This window comes from Lingula anatina, chromosome 7 (assembly GCF_051362555.1).
Source record: "Lingula anatina isolate TDL-2025a chromosome 7, LinAna3.0, whole genome shotgun sequence".
NCBI lineage: Eukaryota > Metazoa > Brachiopoda > Lingulata > Lingulida > Lingulidae > Lingula > Lingula anatina.
Window position 1 is genome coordinate 20,925,476 of NC_141773.1, and position 24,406 is coordinate 20,949,881.

The window sequence follows — 24,406 nt, forward strand, 5'->3', positions numbered from 1 at the left end:
TTACATATAACAATTTAAATGTACAACTTTTATCAGAGAGAAAACTATCTTTAGCTAGTCATGACCACGCTTGGCTGTCACCTTGATTGGATAGTAAACGATTGTCATAAAATCGCTAAATGGTATTAAAACCAGGTGCATAAACTTGAAAACCACCTAGGACAACCTTGGACTGCCACATTAATCCGATACAATGCAAAAATAAACTATAACAAGTAGTTAAAGCCTTCAAACCGAATGTCGTAAAGTCTCCATAGAGACAATAAAATAGAGTAAGCTTGTGAAACAAGATTCCACAATTTTAAACATAATAATCGAAATAAAATACTGCCGGGCACCGGAGCGGCCTAAAACTTGGCTTTGACGCTTGAGTCGGCCATGCCATTGGACAATGCGATTACGTCATTTCCTGAATTGGATTGTGGAGAGGACTGACTCAAGCGTCAAAGCAGCAATTTGGATTTACGGTTTGATTGTGCGTATGCCATGCACGGAATTTACAAACGAGTGACAGGATGATGTAGCCTGCAGTATTTGCGGTAAGCGTGCCAAGTTTTAGGCCGCTCTGATGCCCGGCAGTATTTCATTTCAATTATTATGTTTAAAATTGTGGAATCTTGTTTCACAAGCTTACTCTATTTTATTGTCTCTATGAAGGTATATGGGGACTTTACTACATTCGGTTTGAAGGCTTTTACTGTATTGGATTAATGTGGCAGTCCAAGGTTGTCCTAGGTGGTTTTCAAGTTTATGCACCCGGTTTTAATATTATTTAGCTATTTTACGACATTCGTTTACTATCCAATCAAGGTGACAGCCAAGCGTGGTCATGACTGAGGAAACATCACTGGATTTCAAATTATTTTGTAAATTTTTACATTTTTATTCATGTCTCACAGTGGTGGATGTATATACAAAAAGTTACAGATTTGTATTCCAATACAAGAACAGAGATTAAAAATCCATGATCAATATAATAAGAAAATACTTTAAAGTAAACTGCAGTTTAGTTAGAAACTGTAGGAAGAAGAATAGAAACATTAATTTATTAGTACTGGAACATCCCCTGAACTGTTTTTGTGATTTTTTTTTCACACAGCCGCAACTAGTTTTCTGGAATGGGTTACTGACCCAAGAATATGACACTCACAAGATGCAACTCTGGAAAACTGAATACGATTACATGTCTACATACCAAACCAAAGACAAAAATCCATTTGGCATTATTTGAATAGCAATCTCATTCAAATATTGTATTATAAAATTTTATTGATAATCAAAATGTTCAGAGGTCTAAAATTTTTTATTTTCTCTTATTTATCCTAGAACAAGTAACATTAACATCTTGAGAACAAATCTATTTACATCATGGTTTATACATTTACATAAAAAAGAACATCACATCAATACACCACGTCTCATTCTGATTCAATGTTATATTGAATATGTCAATTTATTTTCCGTGCCTTCTGTTTCTTTCGCGTTATAAGATCTATGGACCCAGCATCTCCTCCTGCACCAACACCATTACCACCAGTGCTGCCCCCTTTTTGTACCGACATCTGTAGTGACTGAATGCCTTGTTGTGCTAAGGGTATTAACTGAAAGAAAATACTCATCTTATTATGGGACTACTTAGAAACTTATTTGGAAACTTACCTAGAAACTTATTAAGTTAACATAAAAACTGTGATGGCATTGTATCTGAACACTTACAAAATCAAGAATTGTAACATCAATCAACTTATGGAAAATGACAGCTCTAGCAATTTCTTTCAATTGTAATTTTAACTGTAATTAGATTTTTAGAAAATATATTTTTCATGTGAACGCAGCCTAAGTGTTACCAGACATTGTTGGCGCTATATATTTTCCGTGCATATACTAGTTACAAGATTAGTCACATACAAAAGAGAAAAATTTTAGTCCTGGAACTATTACCTATTCATTATCATAGTTTTCACATTATCCCAGGACTGGTGCTTTGAACAGTATAATAATTGCAATAGTATTTCTTTTAAAAGAGGTGCATGCTTTCAATTAGCTTCAATACATTCCTCTTAAAATAAAGTGAAATTGTTTAATTTTCCTATTGTGTAAAGTGCCAGTTTTAGGATATTGTCCCTATGATTCTCATCTCTGTAAATATGCACTACTGTTAAGTTGACAACATTGTTACCTTTGCAATATTTCTATTAAGTTTACAACATTGTTAAACTTGCAATATTCTTTAAATAAAACTGGGACCATCCTTGTTTGATATACCTTAACAATGTTTGATTCTAGTGACTCTTAAATTGGGTAAAATCACATTTGATTTACCTGTTGTCTAAAGTAGGCCAAAGTTGCCACCAGAATTATTAAAGGCAGAATAAGAAAAGAGCCCTGGTTAAGTTCCTGTTCTAGACTCTTTCTCTGAAAAGAAAATATTATGACTTCTGTTAAACATTTGTTTTGACAAATTTTAAATTATTCACTAACTAAAAACCCTGTATGTTCAATAAGTTAAAGAAAAAACACTTGGATGTTTGATACCACTTTCAATTATAAATTCATAAAAAATTAATTAAAATAATTTGAAAGGTAAATTTTCAGAGATCAGCGCCAAAGTGATACAGCCAAACGGTAAAATGATCACTGAACCTGGTGTCTCTTATATAATGTGCTGTTTGGGTCTGCGCCAATATTTTATGGACCATTCCCAGACCCTATCCTATTTTAAAACTGTAGATCAATCTATCTCCAAGGAGATTCTCGCTTAATTGCAATCAACTTAAGTGGCTCAGATGTCTGTCATGCCTAGTGAAGCTGCTAGGGGGTAACTTATTATCATTTAGCAACTTTAGTAGGTGTGCCAGTCATCTAAGCTGCTTAAACTGAAAGCGATTTAGCGAGAAACCCTTTGGAGATGGATTGATCCTGTTCAATCCGTGTATGGAAACTCAGTCCAAGTCGAATGGGAAATGCCTGTCCTTCTGAGGATTTAACTCCAGTGTCAAATGCTTCACAAGTTTGTTCTTTTATCATTTAAGTCAAATGTGAAGTGTCTTTAAACACTTAAGAACTAAAGTCCACTGTGAAGTGTCTTACGTACCTTGGGATTAAAGTCAAATGTGAAATGCCTGTAGCTACTGTCTGCATAGAACTTGACCTCTGGGAGGGTGTACTCGTACATGGATCTAGCTAATGTGGACTCTAGTCGTATCACATATGCAGTCTAAATCAAAAAGATAAAATAAATCATAAGAAAACAAATTAATGCATTAACAGAATTGACATGGGAAACGGAATTATCACAGCAAACAACAGAAAGGGTTGTTTTCAAGCAAAACATCTTGGGTTCCTTAATAGCAGTAAAATTAACAAATCATCTTGTTATTTTGAAATGACCCCAGGCCTCTTTCTGACCCAAATTTCTACATGAACAGTGAAAAAATATAGATATTACATATATAAAGATCAATCATTAGTCTAAAACTGAAAGACTGAGGATATGATGGTTTTGAGAATTCAACAACTTAGTCCAATGGCTATAGACAAATTTATCAAATGTTTGTCCCATAAAAAATCCTGGAGACTCATAATTAATCTCAAGTCCCATCCCTCTGACTTACCTCTTTATCTATAGTTACTGAAGGAAGATAGAAAAATACTGAAGTTCCTAAGCTGACTATTCCAATTGGAGAATCTTGATTGTCTTCTTTGAACAATTTCACCTGAAATGATGAAGAGCTTTATTTTAAATCATTTACAATAATTACGCAACGTTTCTCCACACGCTACATACTCCTCTTCAGCAAAATCCTGGATCCGTCGATAAAGAAATAAACTTACATGCTAGCAATGTACTTGTGGCAGTGAAAATGTTTCCATGATAAATTCATGACAGCAAATACACTTGCTACTCAATGGCTGAACAAACACTTATCCAGTGTCAAAAATGCTACTCACAATTAAGAAAGGTCAACATCATTGACAAGAAGGATAAACGTCAACATCATTGACTGATCTTTGACAAAGTTGATCTATCTACCAAATAGGTCTTCTGAACAAACAACACTAATCAGATTAATAGTGTAGCTTTCAATAACAGGAGCATGACAAATATGATGTTACCTTTAGACTAGATAAATGCTCTTTAGAAGTCTTAATATTGCCACTGATGTCCATCTGGTTCAAACGACGGAATGCGATTATGTTAACATTATTTAAATCACTGTCCTCCACCTGAAATACATCGATAATAATTGTAATTCATGACATTTTATCAAACATGGTTCCAATCATGGCTTTAAAATTCATTCCAAAGAGCGAAGTTCTTTCTTTCTGTAGCCAGCTATGACTTTTCACATTTACAAGAATAGATAGATGATTGGTGAGTTTGTAAGACTATAATACAATTATTATTATTATTTTTATCATTATTATTATTATTATTATTATAGTTTTACCTTTATTACTTTATCCCTAGGCTCTGCTCTGGAGATGTGCTGGTTAGCAGGGTCATCTCTTAGCTGGAGCTTGTAACTACATTTAGGCTGAAATATTCATACTTAAGAGTTTTTATCAATTATCATTAATAATCAATAATTGATTGATCATTGATTATCATTTAAACCGACATAAATTACAAACTAATTGATTTTTAGACAAAACCAATGATATTTTATAAAATATAAGTAAAAAATATTTTATATGAAATAGCATAATACTATGTTTACCCCCTTTCCCCATTTTATTCAGTTTCACTTGTCTGTCAAGTGATCTTATTAGCATGTGCATACACAGAAAAATGGAAAGAAAAACATACACAACTGTCATTTACTAATTACACATGTCGTCCTCCTTATTCTAATTTTATTGAGTTATTTTTTTAAAAAGATTTTGTTATAACTGAAACACAAGATCTTAATAATAAAATGAACTTGGGACTCCACAATTCAATATCCTTATTAAACTATTCATACATGAAAATAACTCTTCACAGTAAAACAGATATGAGCCCAGGTTTACAAAAAAAAAAAAAAACTCTGAACATTTACCATGAGACTTAACACCTAACCGGCCAGGCTGCTGTGGGGGCTGCCTTAAGAACTGAATTAAAAAGCACAGAATTACGCAGTTTCCATGGAAAAAGCTCATGTCTGGTCAGTGCTAAAATGAAATTATCACCTGTAGTCCTCGTATCCTGTAGCTCCCATCTGCCTCAGTCTTGGACTCTTCTTGATGGCTGGCACAGTCAGCCAGACCCACAGCTTCCACCAAGATGGACGGTTCTGGTTCTCCATTCAGCGACGTCACAGAGCCATAGCAACTAGAATTTACAATTAGTGAATCACATGTAATGCCCACCTTGTTTTTTTTTCTTTTCCAGTTAGGGAATGTTTTATATACAACAAAACAGTAGCTTGACACAATCACTTCTATGCTCCTATCTGCAGTGGGGGTTTTAAAATCAAGAAACCAATGGACTCTCAGATTAAATCTTGTCATATCATTAATATGGCTTATGTAAAGATATACATTCTGAAAATTTTATACTCAGAGCAATGTTTAGGACGTGGAATCTGACAGACAGACAGACGACCAGAAACATAAACAAGCGCTTACTCCTACAAGTTACAACCTACCTAAATGCAACTCTGAAGCCCTTAATGTTGATCTTAACATCGCTTCCTTCTCTTACTTCTATCATTTGGGACGCCGGCTCAAATTTATATTCCTTCATAATTGGACGGAGAAAAAACTGACCTGGGTGCTGAAATAAAAAATAAACACGTAATCTAAGAATCCTCTTTTTTTTTTTTATTTCCTTCAGAGTAAACTGGGAACATTTCAACTAAAATGTCATGAAACCTGGTAAATGCCTCATTCTCACAATCCACATCTCAGAATGGTCTCTAATCATGTTATACAATATAAGAGCCTTAAGATAGATAAGTTGTTACTTCACAGTCCATTTAAGAAATACAAGTCATCAATATAGATGCTATGACACCAGTAACAATTCCAGGACAATCACTGGAAACAGAGGAACCACATAAACTGACACGAATTCAAGTTGCTCTCCACCTGGATCTTTTGTTCTCAAAATCAACCACAGTTCAAGCCCGATACACCACTCAACAGGAAAGTTTTTTGTGAAATCCACTATTCTGCCCACTTGTGATTACCACCACTACCTCGCTGACTTTGGGGCATATCAATTACTAAGAAAACTCACCAGGTTACTGAAGACCATGGTGCCATTCTCCACAGTGAGATTGTTACTGCGGAAGTCACCTCCACTTAATGACAGGAGAACACCATTGAGGGGCTCGTCCTTCTCTCCAACAACCTGGAGAGAAATATGTCAAGAACTTAATATGTCAATTTTTTTAGAAGCAGCTAAGTTAAAAAGTCATTCATATTTGAACTATTTAACAAGAGAATCACCTATAAGTATTTTCAACTTGATAAAATAATTTTACAATTCTAATAATCATAACATGACAAAGATTTCACCTGAAAAAGCATATTATATTGTTCTGGCTGTGAAAAGAAACAAAGCAAGCAAAGATTCCCAAAGACCAGTTTCAGACTTGTGTCATACAGTGACCCAGGTCCCTGGGGAAGTGTTACCTTTACTGTGACCTTGCCTAGCTTAATGGCAAACCAGTGATACGGCAGCATCTCGTGGACCTCTTCAAATATATAGCCTTCCATGCTGGGTTCTACCACGTACTCTGTGTTACCATGGAATGGACCATGTCTGCAACAATAAATGGCAGTAATGAAAAAAATTCAGAGCCTATAATATCGAGTTTAGCTTTTTTGTTGTCAAAATTGGATTTCTGTAAGAAATTATCATGCTTACTGGCTTGTACAATAACCAGATTAAGTAACTACCATAACAGCTTATCCAGAACTCTGAAGCCAGACTAGTGATTCGTATGAAAAGAGACAGGTTTTGTTTTAGACTTTATTGATTTCCAGTAATGAAGAAAAAAAAGAGTATCAGCATTAACTCACTCGAAAGACCCATCATTAAAAGTCAAGATGGAGACTTTAACATTCTCGTTGTTCTTGGGCGTAATAGTGATCATGACTCCTCCTAAACCATCCTGTCCTCCTGACTTCTCTCTCACCAACCCCTCGATAAATACGCCTTCCTTGCCATCAAACTTCACAGATATAGGGCAGGAATCTGTATAACAAATATAAAAAATATCCACTGAATGCAAAACGTTTAATAACAATGCAGGTAAACAGCTGTCCAAAGAGTCAAATTCTGACAATTTCTGTAAAAATGTGACTGAATAGTTGAATGCTCAATCATATCATTATACTGAAGAAAGTGAAAGTTCTTTTTACAAGATAACCAGTAAAATTCATTGCCATCAGCTGCAGTTATATGATTCAGAACATGTCTGAATAATCATTTCAAAATGTTTTTATTCAATCTTGTCCCCGTGAAGGAAGCACAATCTCTGTCTACCCACCTCCCTGTACCACAATGTCTGCTTTCTGTGGGTAAAACAGGATATGTTTGGACGACGGCTGGAACACCACTGTATCCCCTGTCCTGGAATATCCAGATTAAGTAAATAGAACACAATACTTACAACAAGAAATGACCTTTTTCTCAATAATGTAGCAGTGTACAAACACATTGGTACTATTAGGGTCACTACCCACATACACCCATTAAAAGGCAGTATCATATACAGAAAGGCATAAGTATACAGCATGATTCAGTAGGACACATACTGTCGATGCGGAGTGATATAACGTCGTTTTCTTGCGCCAGGACGTATGTGTCCTACTGGATTGATGGTCCATGTACGTGCAAAAAAGTCTGCGCATTCATACACATGCAGGCAAAACACACACACACACACACACACAGTTACTTACTTGGCCCAGTGGTCCCAGTCATAAAACATAGGTCCCACCATAAACTGGTCATCCATCTTAATATTATCCTTGCTTCCCCTTAATGGTCCCCGTGTCTCTTCCTTTGTACCATCTTTATTAACAGTTCTGAAACAATCACAAGCACAATACAAGGTTAAGACTCATTAACAAAAATTTTAGCCTGAATAATTTTATCCAAATAAAATATCTCATCTAATCCAGTGATAAATATCATATCCAAAGAAGTAAAATGTTTTGCATTTTTCTAAACCAAATAAGAATATGGATCCCATAACCCATTTGATTAAAAATCACAATTTAAGGTGAATCAAACAGGGAGGATGTGGAACACTAAGCATGAGACCAAATTTAATCTCCAGACTATTAATGAAAAATACATTTTAGACTTCGCTCATGAAGTCCAGTCAAAATTTGTGTTGCAAGGCATCTTCAACATAAAAATGCATTGAAAACTTGTCACCTAACCTTGAATATACCAGTTGGGTGTCTCACTTCAATTACAAATGGTTAATTTCAAGTGAAGAAAAAAAGATGGAAGAAAAAAAGCAGTAAAATGAAAATTAATAAATAAAAATGTTGCTTACTTGATAGACAGCATTATATCTCTTATGCGGATATCTGTTTTGATAGACCCATCAATTCTATGGCTTGTTGCAGTCAGTGTGAGTGGGATTGGCTTCCCCCTGGAAGAAACAAATACACAACCTATCAGCAACCTTTCAGTCCATGTTTACAACAATGTAAAACTAAAATTTTGAAAGATGGTCCTTGGGCTTATTTCTTTTGTCACTTTTAAGTGTATTAAAATACATTCTCAAGACAAAATACTATTACACAAATTATTCTTCTCAACTTAATAAATACAAAAGTGTAAACATATCATAACCAATGAATCATCCAGTTTTCAGTTACTGATCTACCAAACTTAACTTTAAGTAAGCTGAAAAATTCCACACTTAACAGCGAGTGTGTGTGTGCTATTTGAAGTGTTAATTCAAATCGTATGAATTGTCTTATTTTGTTAAATAGTAATGCTACATACGTATCAAAGCTGTATTCTTCTTTGTCAAAGCGGTGACATGACTCTGGTTTCAGTTTGTAGACACCTGGTTTTTCCAAACAAAACTTGTTCAGACCTTTCACCACATCATCAAATGTGCCACGATAATCCAGCTTTTTGTCTTGGTTAGTATAAGCCTGGAAAATCAAAACACATATAGGGGTTCAACTTGATAAATTTGTGGAAAAAAATTGCTAACTGGTATCAAGCATGGGTATGAGAATTTTGACAACAGAAGGTTGGTTGACTTTAAAGGAATTTTCCTTTACACATAAAATAGAAACGACTGAGGAAAAGAATTGAATAAAAACAACAAATCAGGATCACATTTTATTTTTTATTTTATTTTATTTTTTTTTTTGAAAGAAGTATTTGAAAATTCAAAATGAAAAGTTAATTCAATCACTTCCATCTACCACCTGAACCAAATATAGTCACATCTTTATACAGAGCAACCAACTACATAACTTTACCAACAGCATCCACTTACAAAACTTTATACATAGCAACGATACACGTACCAGTTTAAGGTCATGAGATGAGGTCACAGAAATCACATATCCAGTCTGTTGAAAGTCAACTCCTGTGACGTCTTTATCTGTCACTTCTACATCCAACACCTTAGACTTCCAGCACCAGATGTCATTCAGAAGGTTGGCTGAAATGTATTTTTTCCATCAAGTCATATTTTCAGTCTTGTAAGTTAGACACAGTAATATGCAATTTGAGATCAGAATTGATTGGATTGTGCAACAATTGAGTGTTTGCATGTATGGATATCACTCAGCAGTTTTTTTCTGCTGTGGATGTGCATAACCATTAACATGAATACAAAGATGCATTTGTTACAAAAAATCATACATTTACAAAGAGAATGTGAAATTGGTGCCTGTTGCTGTCATGCCATATATTATCTATCCCAGAAATCAAACAAATTGAGAGTTGAAGCAAATTCCCCACCATGCCTACCTTTGTACTTCCCAGGAAGGACATTCTCTAATGTAAACGTGCCTCCTTTACTTCCCTCTTTTATCTAAAAATATGAGTTTGAATGAAGTATTAATATGATTCCAACCATATTATGGAAAGATATGGACCTGTTTAATATTGTTGCACTATCCATTCCCTTGCTGGGATAATATGAAGATGGAGAAGTAATGGAAAATTGTTGAAAGTACCAGAAAAATGGTTGACAGTATTCATTATAACAAAATACTGTATGGACTGTAAACTGACAATGGTCACTATTTTTATAACAAGACTTTTTTAAAATGTTTTAAATTACAACTAGTTTATATTGTAAGCATCAAATTTATGAAGAGTTAAGATGTACATAGGCAAAAATAATAACAGTCCTGCAGTCCAAGTGCTATCTGGTATCTGATAGGTTACTAACCTTGGCTGCCATTCCATCATCTTCTCTGGCAATGGGAATAAGGGAGATGTGAATGTTCTTACATTTCTCTGAAATACAAAAAACAATATGATAATCATGTTGAGGAATAAGCCATAAGTAAACATGGGATACATGACATTTACTGCATTTTATCTTATCCTAAATCTCCAATTATGACTAATGAAAAATCCTAAAAAAAAATGGTTATTCTATATGTATATAACAATCTTTATCATTCTAACAGCATGATAATTAAATCTACTAAGCACTAGATTATGGCCAATAATTAGACCTAAAACTTATTTTCAAAACTGTTTTTTTTATCTACATCATTCTAGAAAATCATAACCGTCCCTAAAACTCCATCATTAAAATCACCTAAGCAAGTGACTGTGCCAGATATTTTGGCCCTGAACTGCGTAAAGGTGACGTCATCCACTGGCCTGTCCACTACTTTGACTATCCTCTCTGCTGGGGTCAGTTTTAGACCTGCCTCTTCCTCCTCCTTGCTCACCAGGGTCTAAATTACACAAAAATAAGTAGTCTTCATACTAACAGCAGAATGAGTAGTTTCTCTTGAGTACAAGTAATGCAAATGAGCATAGTTTCCATCTTTTACAAAAATTTAAAACATTAAAGATATTTCTGAAAAATCAAAAACACTTTCACAAACTGATAAATTTTGTTTCATATATTATATGAAAAAGATGTGAATACAAATAAATACACATGAATGATGTGGACATGTTTCCTACTTCAGCAAATATTCTATCACCAAATACATAAACAGCAATAAATCAGCCATACAATTTCCTGAATTTCAGCCAATTTTGCTCACCCCTTGGCAAACTAAACACTACACTAAGTCTTACACCTAATGTCAGTCTAAATACCAAAGATCCCTGACACTTTTGGTCACTTACCTTGACCACGTGTGCACCTGGCTGAACCTTGGTACAAAACTGGCCCTCCTTGTCCGTGGACAGTCCAATCACCGTGCTGTCCCCCTTGATACTGACCTTCCTGTGGTCTGGCCGGGTCAGCCCCGGAGGGTAGTTGTCTATTACTACCCTCCCACACAGACTGAACCTGAATCACAATAGTAGCAGAATGGAATAAGATAATTTTTTAATTTTAATTTCTAATTGTTGAATTAAGGGAAAGAAATTAAGTTGATATCACAGGATTTAATACATGAACTGAAAGAATGGGGATATCCTGTTGCAAAGCCTGAGGCTGTATTACTGTAACAATGGCCTTATTACAGGGGTCTGTGGTCCACTGAAGGTTGAAAATTGCCAAGAAAAAACACATTTCCAACATAAATCACAAAAAAAAAAAAAAAAAAAAAAAAAAAAAAAATTCTGTATTCTGAAAATCCACTCACTTTGATGCAATGATATCAGGCAACTGTGGCGTGTTTGGGGAGATCTTCATGGACACATCATCAAAATAAATCCTGTTCGCCTCCACCTTGATCTTGTAAGTGCCTGTCTTCATGTTCTCCAGTTGGTAAGTACCTTCTGCATTGGTCACTGCCAGACGCTTACCATCTATAGACAACTGGGCATTGGCCACACCAGACCCCTGGGGTTATAAAAATTTTCAACTTTTGTTGACAAGAAAAAGAGAACCCTCTGTATCTTTTATCAGAGGATGATGGATGGGAAATTTCATCAATTAAACAATTTAAATATCCAAAAAATTTCAATTCTTTGCAACACACAGATAGTATCAGACAACATTTCAAAATTCAATAAATTTGTAATCCCTTTAAAAAAAACACTTATTAAACTGTCTAAGGTAAGAAAAATGGTATAAATCAAAACAGCGAAGAAATTCCTCTTTATTCAGAGGGTGGGAAATTCATCAAAACAACAATTAAAATATCCAATAACTTTCTATTCTTTGCAACACAGTGATAGTATCAGACAACAAAAGCAAGGAACAGCAGAAATTTTAAGTGGTCTGCTCTAAATGGCAGGCTCACCTGTGCTGCCTCAAGGACCCTGCCAGTGACTGAGAACCCTGCCACTTGAAACGGTTCCTGAAAATAAAAACACATTAAGGCCGAGTCCAATCAAAGCTTTCCACCATTAGTCTGCCTATAGACACATAATGAAGGCTTGTAAGATTGACTACAGTAACAGCATAAAGGAACTCTATTATGCATTTCTACATCATAAATTAATCATGATAACTAAATACTTAATCTTGATAATCACCATTCACCTAATAAGAGTCAGTTCCAGACTGGATCTATAATATTTTCAATTCCTCATTTATATCATCACATAATGATTATTTTGACAAAGTTAAACAGCTGTGGATGGAATTTATAATAAAACTGACTCAGATAATCAAATCAAAGAACAGATCCAACCTTACCTTGATGTTGACAGTGCCGTGGTTCACCTGGACATCTATCAGCTCTGGGAGGACATCAAACTTGATCTTCTCTCCCTTGTAGTATGGGATCTGAAGGGGAAAAATTGGCTTAGTGAATCTTATACTGCAATATCTAATAAAGTCAATAAAATTATGTTATAATCCTGTAAAACTATTTGCTTTAGAATAATGATCAATAGAACTGATTTACAATAATATATTACTTGGAGCATGGATTTGAAGCTTTGTACTAAATTGCAATTTAGCAATTGGTAAATGTGCTGCTTTACATTTACTGTTCATTTCGAGGCACCACTCAGAAAAAAATCTGAAGCACAAGACCAGGATTTCTTAATTACTGTTCATTTCATGCTGCCACAATAAAAGTCAAACATAAAATCCATTTTTTATTACTGTTCATCTGTTAAAAAAAATTACCAGGGAATAGCTGCCCGAGGGCAAGCTTGGGAAAAGAAACTTTCCATCCAGCTGAGAGACCACAAAACACAGCTGTTTGCTCCCCTCTGGCACAGCAACACCTTTAATGGGCGTCTTATCACACTTGTTGACATCCTGAAATTCGATAACACCAATTTTGTAACTACACATGTCAGATATCTCAAACAGAAATATTGAAATAACACAACTACTGTCAGTTAAATTATATCAACTACACAGATATGGCTTGAGATTTCAACTAAAATTCTAACATGGAAATGTGTGTGTATGTTTGCCATGAAGTAATGTCCTTTTGACTTCACATTTTAAAACCACATGCCAAAGAAACTTATGATCTTTTTTAGTTGAAAAATTTTTAAGAACTAACATACCATAAAATGACATTTAAATAAAATGGTTTACCTTTTGTTTTATGGTCTTGGAAAAGAGCACAAAATTTACTCCCTTTATTGGTTCCCCTTCACTCAAAACCTGACCCTGTTAAAAACATTGAAAAAACAAAACACATGATATTAACATTCTGTTTCTACTTTTCACCTACCTACACTGTCTAGACATTGTCAAGAGAAAAATGTGTTAAGTGAAAATGTTCAGTAATGCATTGTAAAGACTAACAGTTCATCTATGGTGTCACCTACGTAAAAACACCTTATAATTAACAACAATGTTTCAAAAGTGATAGTTATAACAATGGTGATGCCTACGTCTACATTCCCAGATCATGCCACATCCAGTTTTTACTTACATGGACGTCATACCCAGCTATCACTATGTTGTTGACTACCTTCGTGTTGGCATTCCCAACGGTCACCTCGACCTTGGCCTGCAGAGATAAATAGACACAGAACATACCCACTGGTCAGTAATAGTTTAGTTGGTTTGCAAATATGATTATTACAAAATTTGGTCCATGATGCAGGCACATCTTTTAACAAATAGAATAACATATTATGTGTTATATAATCTATACCAATATAATAATTGCACATAATTACAAGTTCACCTCAATAATAACAGAAATTTCACATTTTCAAAACTAGCATTAGTCCATTAGAACATGTTATTCTTCATCATCTAAAAGCAAACACATTTTAAATAATTCTATAAATCTTAAAATTCTATAAATTGTCACTTGCCATGAACTAATTAAAGCAAATTCACAAGCCATTACCTTCTCAAACTCCCACTTAGGATGACTGGCTTCCACCACATAATTCCCTGGCAGAACCTTGGTGAACTTGTAGCCACCGTCTGGCCCCGTCTTCTGGCTCTGAAGGACCTCAGCAGCGCCCTCTTTCTTCAAGAAGACCTGGATCCCAGCTGGACCCTGGGTGGTACCTTTGCTAATGACCTAAAATGGAATCATATAAAGGAGAAAATATACTACTTTTAAATTTATTGATCTATTTATGGTCTGATAACAGCTTTTAAGCTGCTGCAACCCTTTACAACCAAGCTCGGTTTCAAACTTTAAAACAAATATTTTAGTCTATTTCAAATTCATGTCTGCCCTAGTCCTGTGATAACAAAAAGTACCAACTGGTATGCATATGTAGCCATTTTTTCTTGATGTAAAACATCTCAAATTTGCTCTAGTTCAGACCAACTTTCAGTTTTAAGCTCCTTTGTTAAAGCTGTCCCCTAACCAGCATTTCTCTGTGTGAATAACTAGTTTAAAAAAAGCACAGGGGGCACCAGTGAATAAGCCTTCAGTAATTTCAGAGGCTTAAAATAAATATTCTTACACAGAGCTTGCAATCATTGTGATTCAACATAATGTCTGTATCTGATATCCCATTAGAGACATGATTTGGGGTTATAAAAAAAAGAAGAAAGAAATGGATTGCAACCTTCTGACCAAGATTGAAAACCGCAAATAAAAAATTTAGATTTTTTGAAATTAATGTCACTCTGTTATTACCTGCCCCTCAATACCAAAACCTTGGAATTGAAAGTTGATGTCTGCTCCTTTACTGCAGGGATCAGTGGCGCCATCTATGTGTAATTCCACTTGGGCTGGATCTAGCAGGTGAAAAAATTACAAATAATAAAATAACTTATGAATGTTACGAACTGAAGAAATCACACAGACTGTGACTTTCTAGAAAGTCGATCTCATCCAACAAATAACCAAATTACTGAATGTTTCTTCATTGTTCAACAGACAGACTTTTAAATGACAGAGTATCACACACCAATTTTGGGACTAATCATGCTCGAAATACAACAATTAGGATATTTTCAGTGGCGGTAAATATGAACTGTGACAATGTAAAAACTAGAATATTCAACAACTATGCAGAAGTGCCTCTAAACTTACCAAAACTCCAGCCATCAGGTGGCTCCACCTTCAGTATAAAATCCCCTTTATCGTAGAGAGGGATGGAGTAGTAACCATTGTTTGGGGCACAGTCTGTGGAATACTTCAAGCTACCCTGAGGTGTGTAAAGTTTTACCTGCCAAGGAAAAATAGGAAATGTAATTTATTTATAAATATATACTGGTGCACAGTACAGATTACTTTTCTTTCTTTTGCCTCGTAGCCTTGGGAGAGTTTTAGCTTTTGTTTCTTTCTCCTTACACAAACCTTTTTTATTTCTGTGCAATTGTGAAAAAAAAATCATACTGACAAGTACCTTTGAACTAAGCCAAATGAAAACCTGAAAAAAAGCAGCCATCCACTGAAGATGGTAATGGCTATATAATTAATCGTCACTTGACTCCTCTCCACCCACCCGTCCGCATACCCCCTTATGTGTACAGAGAGAGACAGGTGAATGAATCTAAGAAAATAAATGACTGTACAACTTAATGTTTGTGTGTCTGTCACAATGACAGAGAGTGAGAGAGGGAGAGAGAGAAAGTTAAAGCGTAGACTAGTCGTGTGTAGACTTGGCAACACTCACCTCTACTTGAGAAAAATTGATCTCTACGTCTGCTTTAACAAATCCACCACATACCATTACATCCTGAGCATGAGTAGCATGCAGAACACACAATAATACATTTAAAAATTCGAGAAAACTAGGCCAGTTCAAACCCTCCATCGATCATTCGATCAATAATGTACATGTGACGGGCCACAAACCGGAAGTGAAGGAACGGAGTAAAATGATCACAAAAATTTCACGATAGATTCCAAATTCTCTAGTGGATGAAAATTTATTTACAAAATACAATTTTATACATATTTTGGTGTTAGACTTTTGAAATGTAGTACTTAGATATAACATGGAACAAATCACAATTACAACCCGAAACCAGACTAGACGTTTTCTCAACAAACGCATTTCTCACTGTGATCCCCCCCCCCCTCCTCTTTTAGCCACTATCCAGCTATCGCACGGGATAACTTAATTGCCTACAGGAGATCATTGCATTACACATATATATAAATCTCTCCCTTAACGAACACATGGTGTTGCCCATTGTGTGTAAGTTCGGTGACTTTTGGTGGAATATGAGCATAGAGGCCTACTATATATAGGCCTATAGCCTATAGGCCCTACCTAGCTGTAGAATAGGCAAAGAAAAAGTCAACTGTGTCTATTCAAAAGTATATGTAACTATAATATTCAATAAATACTGTTCAGCTAAACCTGCAACGGAGGATGGGCTGGGAAATAAAAAGGAATCCTTGGCTCTTTCATTTATACACAGCCTACCTGCATTCGAATTATTATACATAAAAGCCAATTCGCCGAAAATAAATATCACTTCGTGCACAAAAACATCAAAGGCACAGAGATCTCTTTCATGATGATACTATATACGGGTGTGATGAACGTCAAAGTTTTTTTATTTTGAACAGTAGGCCTATAATCATTCAGACTCTGTGAAAGTTTTTTCCGTAGGCCTGTACCTTAGGCGTCGCAGTTTTTAATTGTTCATTCCGAGGTATAGTCTACCTTACAGACTGCAAAGCGTTGGGATCATATTTAAGTAAGCTACTAAGAGGTGTGTGTTTAACCGTTCCTACACATTAAAGTTCCAGCCAGGACTTGACAAGTTGTACAATGAAGTTTGTGTTGTTATTGGTTGCTGTGGGGATGTGCGTTTCACTTTATGGTGAGTACATGGGTATAGGTTACCCTCTACCAGGGCGACTGATAGATATAGTTATAGGTCTAGATCTATTGTCAAGATAGTGATGATCAGCACGTTTTGTCTCAGCTCTCATATTTGAAAGAGTTTTATGTTATATCTTAACTGACTTTTTGTCATTTATGCACAGGTTTGTAAAACCTCATTCTGAGGTCCTCGACGAGAAAATTTCGAAAATTGGTACAGTGTTACAGTGTATGTTGTTTAATTTATTCCACTGAATCATTGCGGCAGTCATAAAGTATTGCTGTAGTATAATAAAAAACGCAGTTGGAAAATGCTACATTATTTGAAATTTGATTTCAGGGTCTCCGGTGTCGAGACGAGAAGAGAATCCTTGCGACGACGAAACGTGCGGAGCTAACTGCCATTACCACAGCTGGGGGTATTTCTGTAATGGCTACTGCAGCAAAGAGCCTGAGCTTGTGGGTGAGAATTACAGCGGCTCCGGCGTATGTATCTGTCAAGTCGAAGAAGATTGTCAACGGGTACTGAATCGCACGAGGCGGGACATATCTTGGTAATATACAAAAAAGTGTTTTAGATACCAGAGCACTGCCACTGTTATCAGGCCCGTAGCCAGCAATTTCAAAAGGGGGGTTCTTTTTCTGTAAAAATGGACCTTTTTCTATAAAAACTTCATGCTCCTAGATCAAATTTTACCCAGAGTGGACCTTTTCCCCAGCAAAAAGGGCGGTTCTTTCGAACCCCCCCTGGCTACGGGCCTGGTTATTCTAATGAGTTAGCCTTGCAGTTGCAATTACGAATTATTCAGATTATTTCAAATGCATTCTACTGACATAACGGGCACTGATATATGGCTGTCAAACTCTATTACTGCTCCCATCAGATTGTTGATGGTGATGCTTGTTTTTACCTGATTAAGACTGACATTTTGACAACATACCTGCTTTCCCCTGGACGCTGAAACAAAGAACGAAAAGAACGAAAGAACGCTGTTAGGTTGAATTTGTCAAAGTTTTCTATTTATTGCCGTGAATAATATGCATTGAAACACTGCCATCTGATTCCAAAGTAAAAATATTTGTGACAATAAAACTATTCTTAAATTAAGAGGATAACATCTTTCAAGCTTTTTTTAAATTCTAATGGTAGTAAATACGACTGCAATATGTAATCTATATATTATCTATCATTAAAAAAAAAAAAACAGTCTTATAAATATGGCGAGAGTTGTCAGCTGGCAGCTGAAGCATAATTTTATGTTATGTCGGAAAAGCAGATTTAACAAAATATGTTATTTCCCGGATAGATAGCTTATGGTTTTGATGCCGTTACTTAACATACACATGCCTTCATTTCGGCAACAGAGGGGCTACGTGTAGGCATACATGGGAAGTGAAAACACAAACAGCGGTTTTATTGAAAACTGGACCCCAACCTACTGTACAGTGTTGAAAGAAATTGTATAATTTTATAACCAGCAAGACCATTTTGACTGATGTAAACTGAAACAAATGACTTGCGCACATTTCTTTTACAATAATCGATATTTTCAAAAACACCAGATGCTATCTCTTTAAAGTGCTAGACTCGTGACACGTTACTTTATTGATGAAACCTGTCTACAATACAGTATTAATAAACATGAGTAAAGTGAAGGCCCTGTCAGTTTGTACATTTACTTTGGAAACGAATTCTGTTATGTATTTTTCTTTCTTTCCTTTTTATATAAAAACATAACAAAAACCAATTGTTTGGAAATTTAGGATTTTTCATATCTTCATCTAGTTCAGTGCACGTATACATAAGGGTAAAAATAATGGAAATTTAAGAGCGGAATATTCCACGAGGCATTTTGGTACATTTTTTGCACAGTGAAATAATAAAAGAAGAACAGTTAGTTTTTACAAGATATTTTAATCAAGGTAACGCAACACTATAGATTTTTCGGTCGTTAGCGCAAACTTTTGAATTATTTATTTTATAAAAAAAAGTTATGAAGTCTTGTATCGAGGCTGGATGCGCAACCTTTCCTGAACTTGTCCTACGTGCATTCTGCTGTTACGTCACTGTATCCCGATGATTCGACCGGATAATCGTAGTAATTTTGCCTTACGACGTAAGAACTGTTTATATCATCTACTCTTGTCACTCCTGAAAGAAATTTTAAAAATACATAGTGCCTTTAGCGTTTCCAGTCTGACCTAAATTTAACAAAAGAATTTTTAAAAAAGCCCTTGAGCTTTCCTCACAGTGAGTTTTCAATTTTAACGTAATTTTTTTTTATTATTTCTTTCATTCTTTCTTTCTTTTCCTTTTCTATGATGACCTCTGTAAACATTGACTGTATTTGAAAATGAAGCATTCGGTAACTCTGCCATTAAGCTCATGAGCATGTGCCTCAAATAAGGTTCTAGTTCACCGTTTTTCTCAGGGTTTTCACGTTGACCAGTTTCATGAATCGGTTATTGATAATACTGCATTGCCTATAGAAACTCGCGCACTGTACCTGTGAGCGCCATGGTACTTTCTAGTTCGTTAGTCAATATGTCAAGTACGTCTTGAACACCCTGGGAGCCATTAGTGGCGAGACCATGGAGAACAGGACGACCGATAAAGACGGCACGAGCTCCTGGAATTTATATGAGACCATTATAGACTAGAACGTAATAAAGGGACGGATGATGCATCTAGCGGATAATTTATGTCTCCAGAAAAAGATGCAAATGTTACTGAAATAAAGTTACAACAACGAGTTGGGCGATCTTGAGGTGTCTCATGGTTGCACACTTCTTATTTTCTTATTTCTTAATTTTTTTTCAAAAAAATTTCCTATTAGCGGCGTTTTTCTGAAGAAACTTTACTCATTAGTTGTAAGAAAGCCCCGCCACTTGCATGTGAATCAATGCCTACCTAAAGCAAGTGCAGTGAAAACGTCCCTCCCAGTCCGGACGCCTCCGTCCACATAAACGTCACAGCGCCCCCTTACGGCACGCACTACCTCCGGCAGAGCGTCAATAGTGGCAGGACCGCCATCTAGCGTGCTAAAATTCAAAGTAATAAAAGTTTTTTCCCCTATAAAATCAAAGTATTGATTTGATGGGGTTTGAGGTAATGATATTTTTCTGCGAAGTGTCCTCTCCAAGAAGAATAAAACAACTTGTTCTGCATATCATTTCTTTTCAGAATCAATGACTTTTTGAAAAAAGAAACCGATTATATATAATTCAGATCTAATTTATTCACTGCTTTAAAAAATAACGCATTGTGACAATCTGCATTTAATACGCATAACACATTATGCCTTTGCAAGCGTGAAGCGTTAAGGCATGTAAAATACCTAAAGTTTTTTTTCTTTAACAAATAAAGAACTTGTCGGACTATCCCCACTCACCGCCCACCGTGATTGGAAACAAACACAGCATCCGCACCATGGCGCACCGCAAGTTCTGCGTCCTCCGCAGTTAAAATTCCCTTCAGAATAATTGGTATATGTGAAACATCTTTCAACCAATCAACATCATCCCATGTCAAAGTGAAAACATTATCGTATGCGTCGTCCACCGTAGCCCTCCTATCTGTCACTGGGTATGGAAGATTGGGAAAGGTGACCCAGCCCGGAAGGTTGTAAACGTTGCGCTTTGACCAGGAAATTCGCCTCCTACGCACTTCGTCTACTGACAGAACGATGGCTTTGAAGCCTACAATGGACACTGACACTTAGAAAAATACGAATTTTTAACAAGTTCCTGTGGGAAAATAGGAAGGAAAGATGCGTATTTGGAGAGAAGCTAAAAGGAAGTATCTAACAGAACTTTTGACTCCACGCACAGGTGAGTCCTCCAATTCAGAGGATGCTGTGCAAAGTGTGAGTTTGTGACTTTCTATACTTTTTTAGCGTATTCATTGGTTGCATAATCAGTAAAATTTTGTTAAAAAATCCCACCCCACCCCCAACAGATGAATAATTATGACTTGATTTTATGCATCATTTTACACATTCATTAGGTGTGACACTTTTTTGGTAGGGGAGTATATTTCATTGAGGCGTACGTCAATCCCTAGAATGCAGCTGTTTCTTTTTAACCGTCTTTTAACTAACAATTTTACAAATACTTAACGCAATGACAAAATAAATAAATAAATAAATAAATAAATAAATAAATAAATAAATAAATAAAAACGCTTGAGTTTGTCCTTACCAGCTTCTTCTACCCTCCTTACGAATTTAAGCATGACGCTTCTTGGTTTCGCCATATACATTTGCATCCAGAGAAGAGCGTCAGGAACAGCCTTGGTTACGTCTTCTAGGGGCGTAGTCGTGACTTGAGCAAGAATCATGACCGTATTTTTGGCAGCGGCAGCAGACGCTGTGCCGATTGTCCCTTCCGGATGAAACCATTTATGTAAACCGCTCGGGGAAATGCCTATAAACAACGCACAAGTATCGAATTGTAAAATTTCAATCTTTAGTTCAGCCTTTAGGATTTAATGAGGAAAAAAATTAATAATGATAATCACCATTTACCAAACCGTATATTCATTGAAAATACACGACCTCGAATTTAAAAAAAAATCCATTATCACTCTTCTTTGCCCAAAAGCAGGCGAATCCTTGCAGTAATTTAAAATATAATGATGTTGTTATTCTAAAAACGCATCCTTACCACGGTTCAACCACTTATCTAACTCACTGACGCTTGACTGACACTTTTTTAAACCATAACATGAATAGATAAAGCCCCAGCTGCCGACTTGTTTGTGAAGTAGTCCTACACTAGTCATTGTACTACATGTGCTTTGATGTGCACGAGTTTTTTTCCAGAATTTTATTGCGACTGAGAGTAAGACTGTGGGTGGGGTGGATGGTTTTATATTTTAGTTAACATCAATTTTTTTCATCGATATTCTTAAATAGCAAAATGCATAAAGGCAGATTCCTTTTGTTGTTACTATGATCTTTTTCATCAATAGTCAAGAGCCAGGCAGTGAAAGCGCTACTGTTGAAGATGTGGCGAAGAAAATGGCAGTATTTTTTTCTTTTCAATCGGATTCCCGATCTGTTGATCAACATAGAACTAGCAAATAAATGCATAAGTTACAAAAATGACAATATATGGCATTTTATCTACACCCCAACCTAATACTAGCTGATATAATGAAATCCCGGACCATCCATATTTTATCAGACAAGGCTAAGATCTAATGAATCTGATTTCGTGCATGGCTTTTTATGAGCATCGACAAAAATTACCCATCCCAAGGGGCATTAGCAACTTTACTCAATCACGAGTATCTCAATTACCCTTCTAACAGTTTTAGTGACTGACAAAAAAAAATACTAGTTGTAAAATGCGCTGCGGTTGCGAAATGCGTTTATGAGTTTTTTATTGGTTGCAAATGCGTTGCAGACGCAAAATGCGGTTCCTCAATGATATATTCCTCAATATATCATTGAGGAACAGATGGCCATTTTTAGCCTTTACATTATTCAGAAAGTCAAATAAATCACGTCTACATGACGGGTAGATAAAAAACATACACCGAACGCGAGAATTTGAAAAACCCAATATCCATCATAACTCGAAGACACTTCCCTGTGTACTTTCTTTTGCTATTACCTTCGGCTTCATACAGTCGCATTGAATATGTTTTCCTCATGGGGAAATAGTTCCTTGCCCTCTATCAGGGTCACAGATTGATTTACCGCTAGATATTTACATATATATGTCTCTGACAAATTATGTTTTCTTTTGTGTTCGGTGAGAGTAGAAAATTGTTTGAGGAATTACTCAAAGATATACCTGTGAGTATCTAGTGAAAAGCAATCTGTGGCCCTGGTAGAGTGTAACCATTCTGAATTGGGAAAGATATACATGTAATTAACACATTCAAAGGTAGACATGGAAAATATTACTTGAGGTTAGACAGTTTCAAAAGCGGACAGTATACATTTTATAAAACAAACATTGGTTCACCTATAGGAATATCAATGGGATATCCTAGGACACTTGTACACGTGTCGATGTGACTCGTATCTCGCAAAAACCTTGGCCGAAGACGAAACCGCTTGTAGGCATTAAGATTATCGTCGTTGGTCAGCCCAGCGGCGTACGCACTTTCCATTAAGATGAAGGCGTCTGGATCCACTTGGTGTTCGGCGGCATCTTTGTAGGCACGGACATTCACCAGACGACAGGTTACCTGAGGGCAATATGAAGAGGTTGAACGCATGTGCTTATAGCAGGAGAAAAGACTGTCGTATTGGCGAAACTGTATTTCAAAGACATTCTTTATTGTTTGGACGTAATTAAGCCTTAAAAAATACGCATACATTGTGCCATTGATCGCTCCTTACGTTATGCAGGTCTAATGTACAAGAACTAAAAAAGGAACGTCAGGTAAGACATTTGAAAATAACCATTGGAAAGCTTTAAATCATAAACATTTTTGTAAAGAAAATACGTACTTTTCCCGCCGTGCAAGTTACCAATAATATTGTCATCAAATTTAAAGGAACAGCCATGGTGACCCGACGCGATGGCGGTACAAACAGAAAAAGAATCCTGCAGTGTCTTTAGTACAGGGTTTAAAAAAACACCGATAATCGATGATTGCAGACAAAAAAGGGGGCATGCATCAAGTAGGGGTTCAGTGGATTTTCATATAATTCCTCAAACCCGAATGCCGTAAGTGTAGTAATCATAATGTTAGGTGCTATATGGTGCAGGCATCCGAGTCAAGTTAATCGGCACCCGCCACTGAAGAAATGGAACTTGCTATGCTTTAACGTCTTAACTACATCTCTTTATGCTTGTGAACAGTATACGCTGTACTATATGAGTAGAGCACATTCCCGAGTGTACTTAGATATGGAAAAGAGATAATGTTCTGTGCTCTATTTGTTTATAACAATGATTAACATTGTGTATTAGATTGTCCACGTGTGAAGGAAAGGCAACATTTGGTTTTACTTATTAAACTGGATTTTATTAAAATTGCATATGATAATGTACTTTCAAAAACTGCAGTATTTGATAATATATAAAAAATATAATTTTTATTTTACAATTTGGAATTTAAATATAATTCTCATAATGAAACTCCAATATGACAAA

General features: G+C 35.8%; 3 protein-coding genes across 3 annotated transcripts; 1 reads left to right on the top strand and 2 right to left on the bottom strand.

Annotated features, from left to right (window-relative positions):
- Positions 1–1,363: 1,363 nt before the first annotated feature.
- On the bottom strand, positions 1,364–16,329 carry LOC106155105 (BOS complex subunit NOMO3-like). The gene is made up of 30 exons (XM_087018095.1): positions 16,127–16,329; positions 15,541–15,676; positions 15,142–15,242; positions 14,392–14,571; positions 13,966–14,043; positions 13,623–13,697; positions 13,200–13,334; positions 12,762–12,851; positions 12,364–12,420; positions 11,761–11,960; positions 11,297–11,462; positions 10,752–10,893; positions 10,374–10,441; positions 9,947–10,010; positions 9,499–9,635; positions 8,960–9,114; positions 8,502–8,600; positions 7,897–8,022; positions 7,482–7,564; positions 7,012–7,186; positions 6,505–6,751; positions 6,224–6,346; positions 5,631–5,758; positions 5,173–5,314; positions 4,452–4,538; positions 4,117–4,227; positions 3,615–3,716; positions 3,095–3,217; positions 2,323–2,415; positions 1,364–1,601 (listed from the first exon to the last, which is right to left on the bottom strand). The coding sequence occupies exons 1-30, from the start codon at positions 16,265–16,267 to the stop codon at positions 1,449–1,451; spliced, it is 3,717 nt and encodes a 1,238-aa protein (XP_086874221.1). The 5' UTR covers positions 16,268–16,329; the 3' UTR covers positions 1,364–1,448.
- Positions 16,330–17,057: 728 nt separating this feature from the next.
- LOC106166659 (uncharacterized) lies at positions 17,058–22,396 on the top strand. Its single transcript, XM_087018247.1, has 3 exons — positions 17,058–17,288; positions 17,631–17,844; positions 22,263–22,396. The coding sequence occupies exons 1-3, from the start codon at positions 17,237–17,239 to the stop codon at positions 22,375–22,377; spliced, it is 381 nt and encodes a 126-aa protein (XP_086874373.1). The 5' UTR covers positions 17,058–17,236; the 3' UTR covers positions 22,378–22,396.
- Positions 18,303–23,624, bottom strand: LOC147760869 (uncharacterized). The gene is made up of 6 exons (XM_087018245.1): positions 23,267–23,624; positions 21,491–21,715; positions 20,683–20,989; positions 20,202–20,332; positions 19,798–19,920; positions 18,303–19,442 (listed from the first exon to the last, which is right to left on the bottom strand). The coding sequence occupies exons 1-6, from the start codon at positions 23,622–23,624 to the stop codon at positions 19,333–19,335; spliced, it is 1,254 nt and encodes a 417-aa protein (XP_086874371.1). The 3' UTR covers positions 18,303–19,332.
- Between the last annotated feature and the right edge of the window lie 782 nt (positions 23,625–24,406).

What these genes read in the sequence shown, in the direction of transcription:
- LOC106155105 (XM_087018095.1), bottom strand. Translation starts at nt 16,267, where the DNA reads ATGGAGGGTTTGAACTGGCCTAGTTTTCTCGAATTTTTAAATGTATTA. An exon ending in CTAAGTGGGAGTTTGAGAAG is followed by an intron (nt 14,044 to 14,391) that starts GTAATGGCTTGT and finishes TTATCTCTGCAG; the next exon opens with GCCAAGGTCGAGGTGACCGT. An exon ending in TAGCTGGGTATGACGTCCAT is followed by an intron (nt 13,698 to 13,965) that starts GTAAGTAAAAAC and finishes TGTTTTTAACAG; the next exon opens with GGTCAGGTTTTGAGTGAAGG.
- LOC106166659 (XM_087018247.1), top strand. Translation starts at nt 17,237, where the DNA reads ATGAAGTTTGTGTTGTTATTGGTTGCTGTGGGGATGTGCGTTTCACTT. An exon ending in GATGTGCGTTTCACTTTATG is followed by an intron (nt 17,289 to 17,630) that starts GTGAGTACATGG and finishes ATTTGATTTCAG; the next exon opens with GGTCTCCGGTGTCGAGACGA. An exon ending in ACGAGGCGGGACATATCTTG is followed by an intron (nt 17,845 to 22,262) that starts GTAATATACAAA and finishes TTTCATCAATAG; the next exon opens with TCAAGAGCCAGGCAGTGAAA.
- LOC147760869 (XM_087018245.1), bottom strand. Translation starts at nt 23,624, where the DNA reads ATGTATGCGTATTTTTTAAGGCTTAATTACGTCCAAACAATAAAGAAT. An exon ending in TTTCACTGCACTTGCTTTAG is followed by an intron (nt 19,921 to 20,201) that starts GTAGGCATTGAT and finishes TATAAATTCCAG; the next exon opens with GAGCTCGTGCCGTCTTTATC. An exon ending in AAGTACCATGGCGCTCACAG is followed by an intron (nt 19,443 to 19,797) that starts GTACAGTGCGCG and finishes AATTTCTTTCAG; the next exon opens with GAGTGACAAGAGTAGATGAT.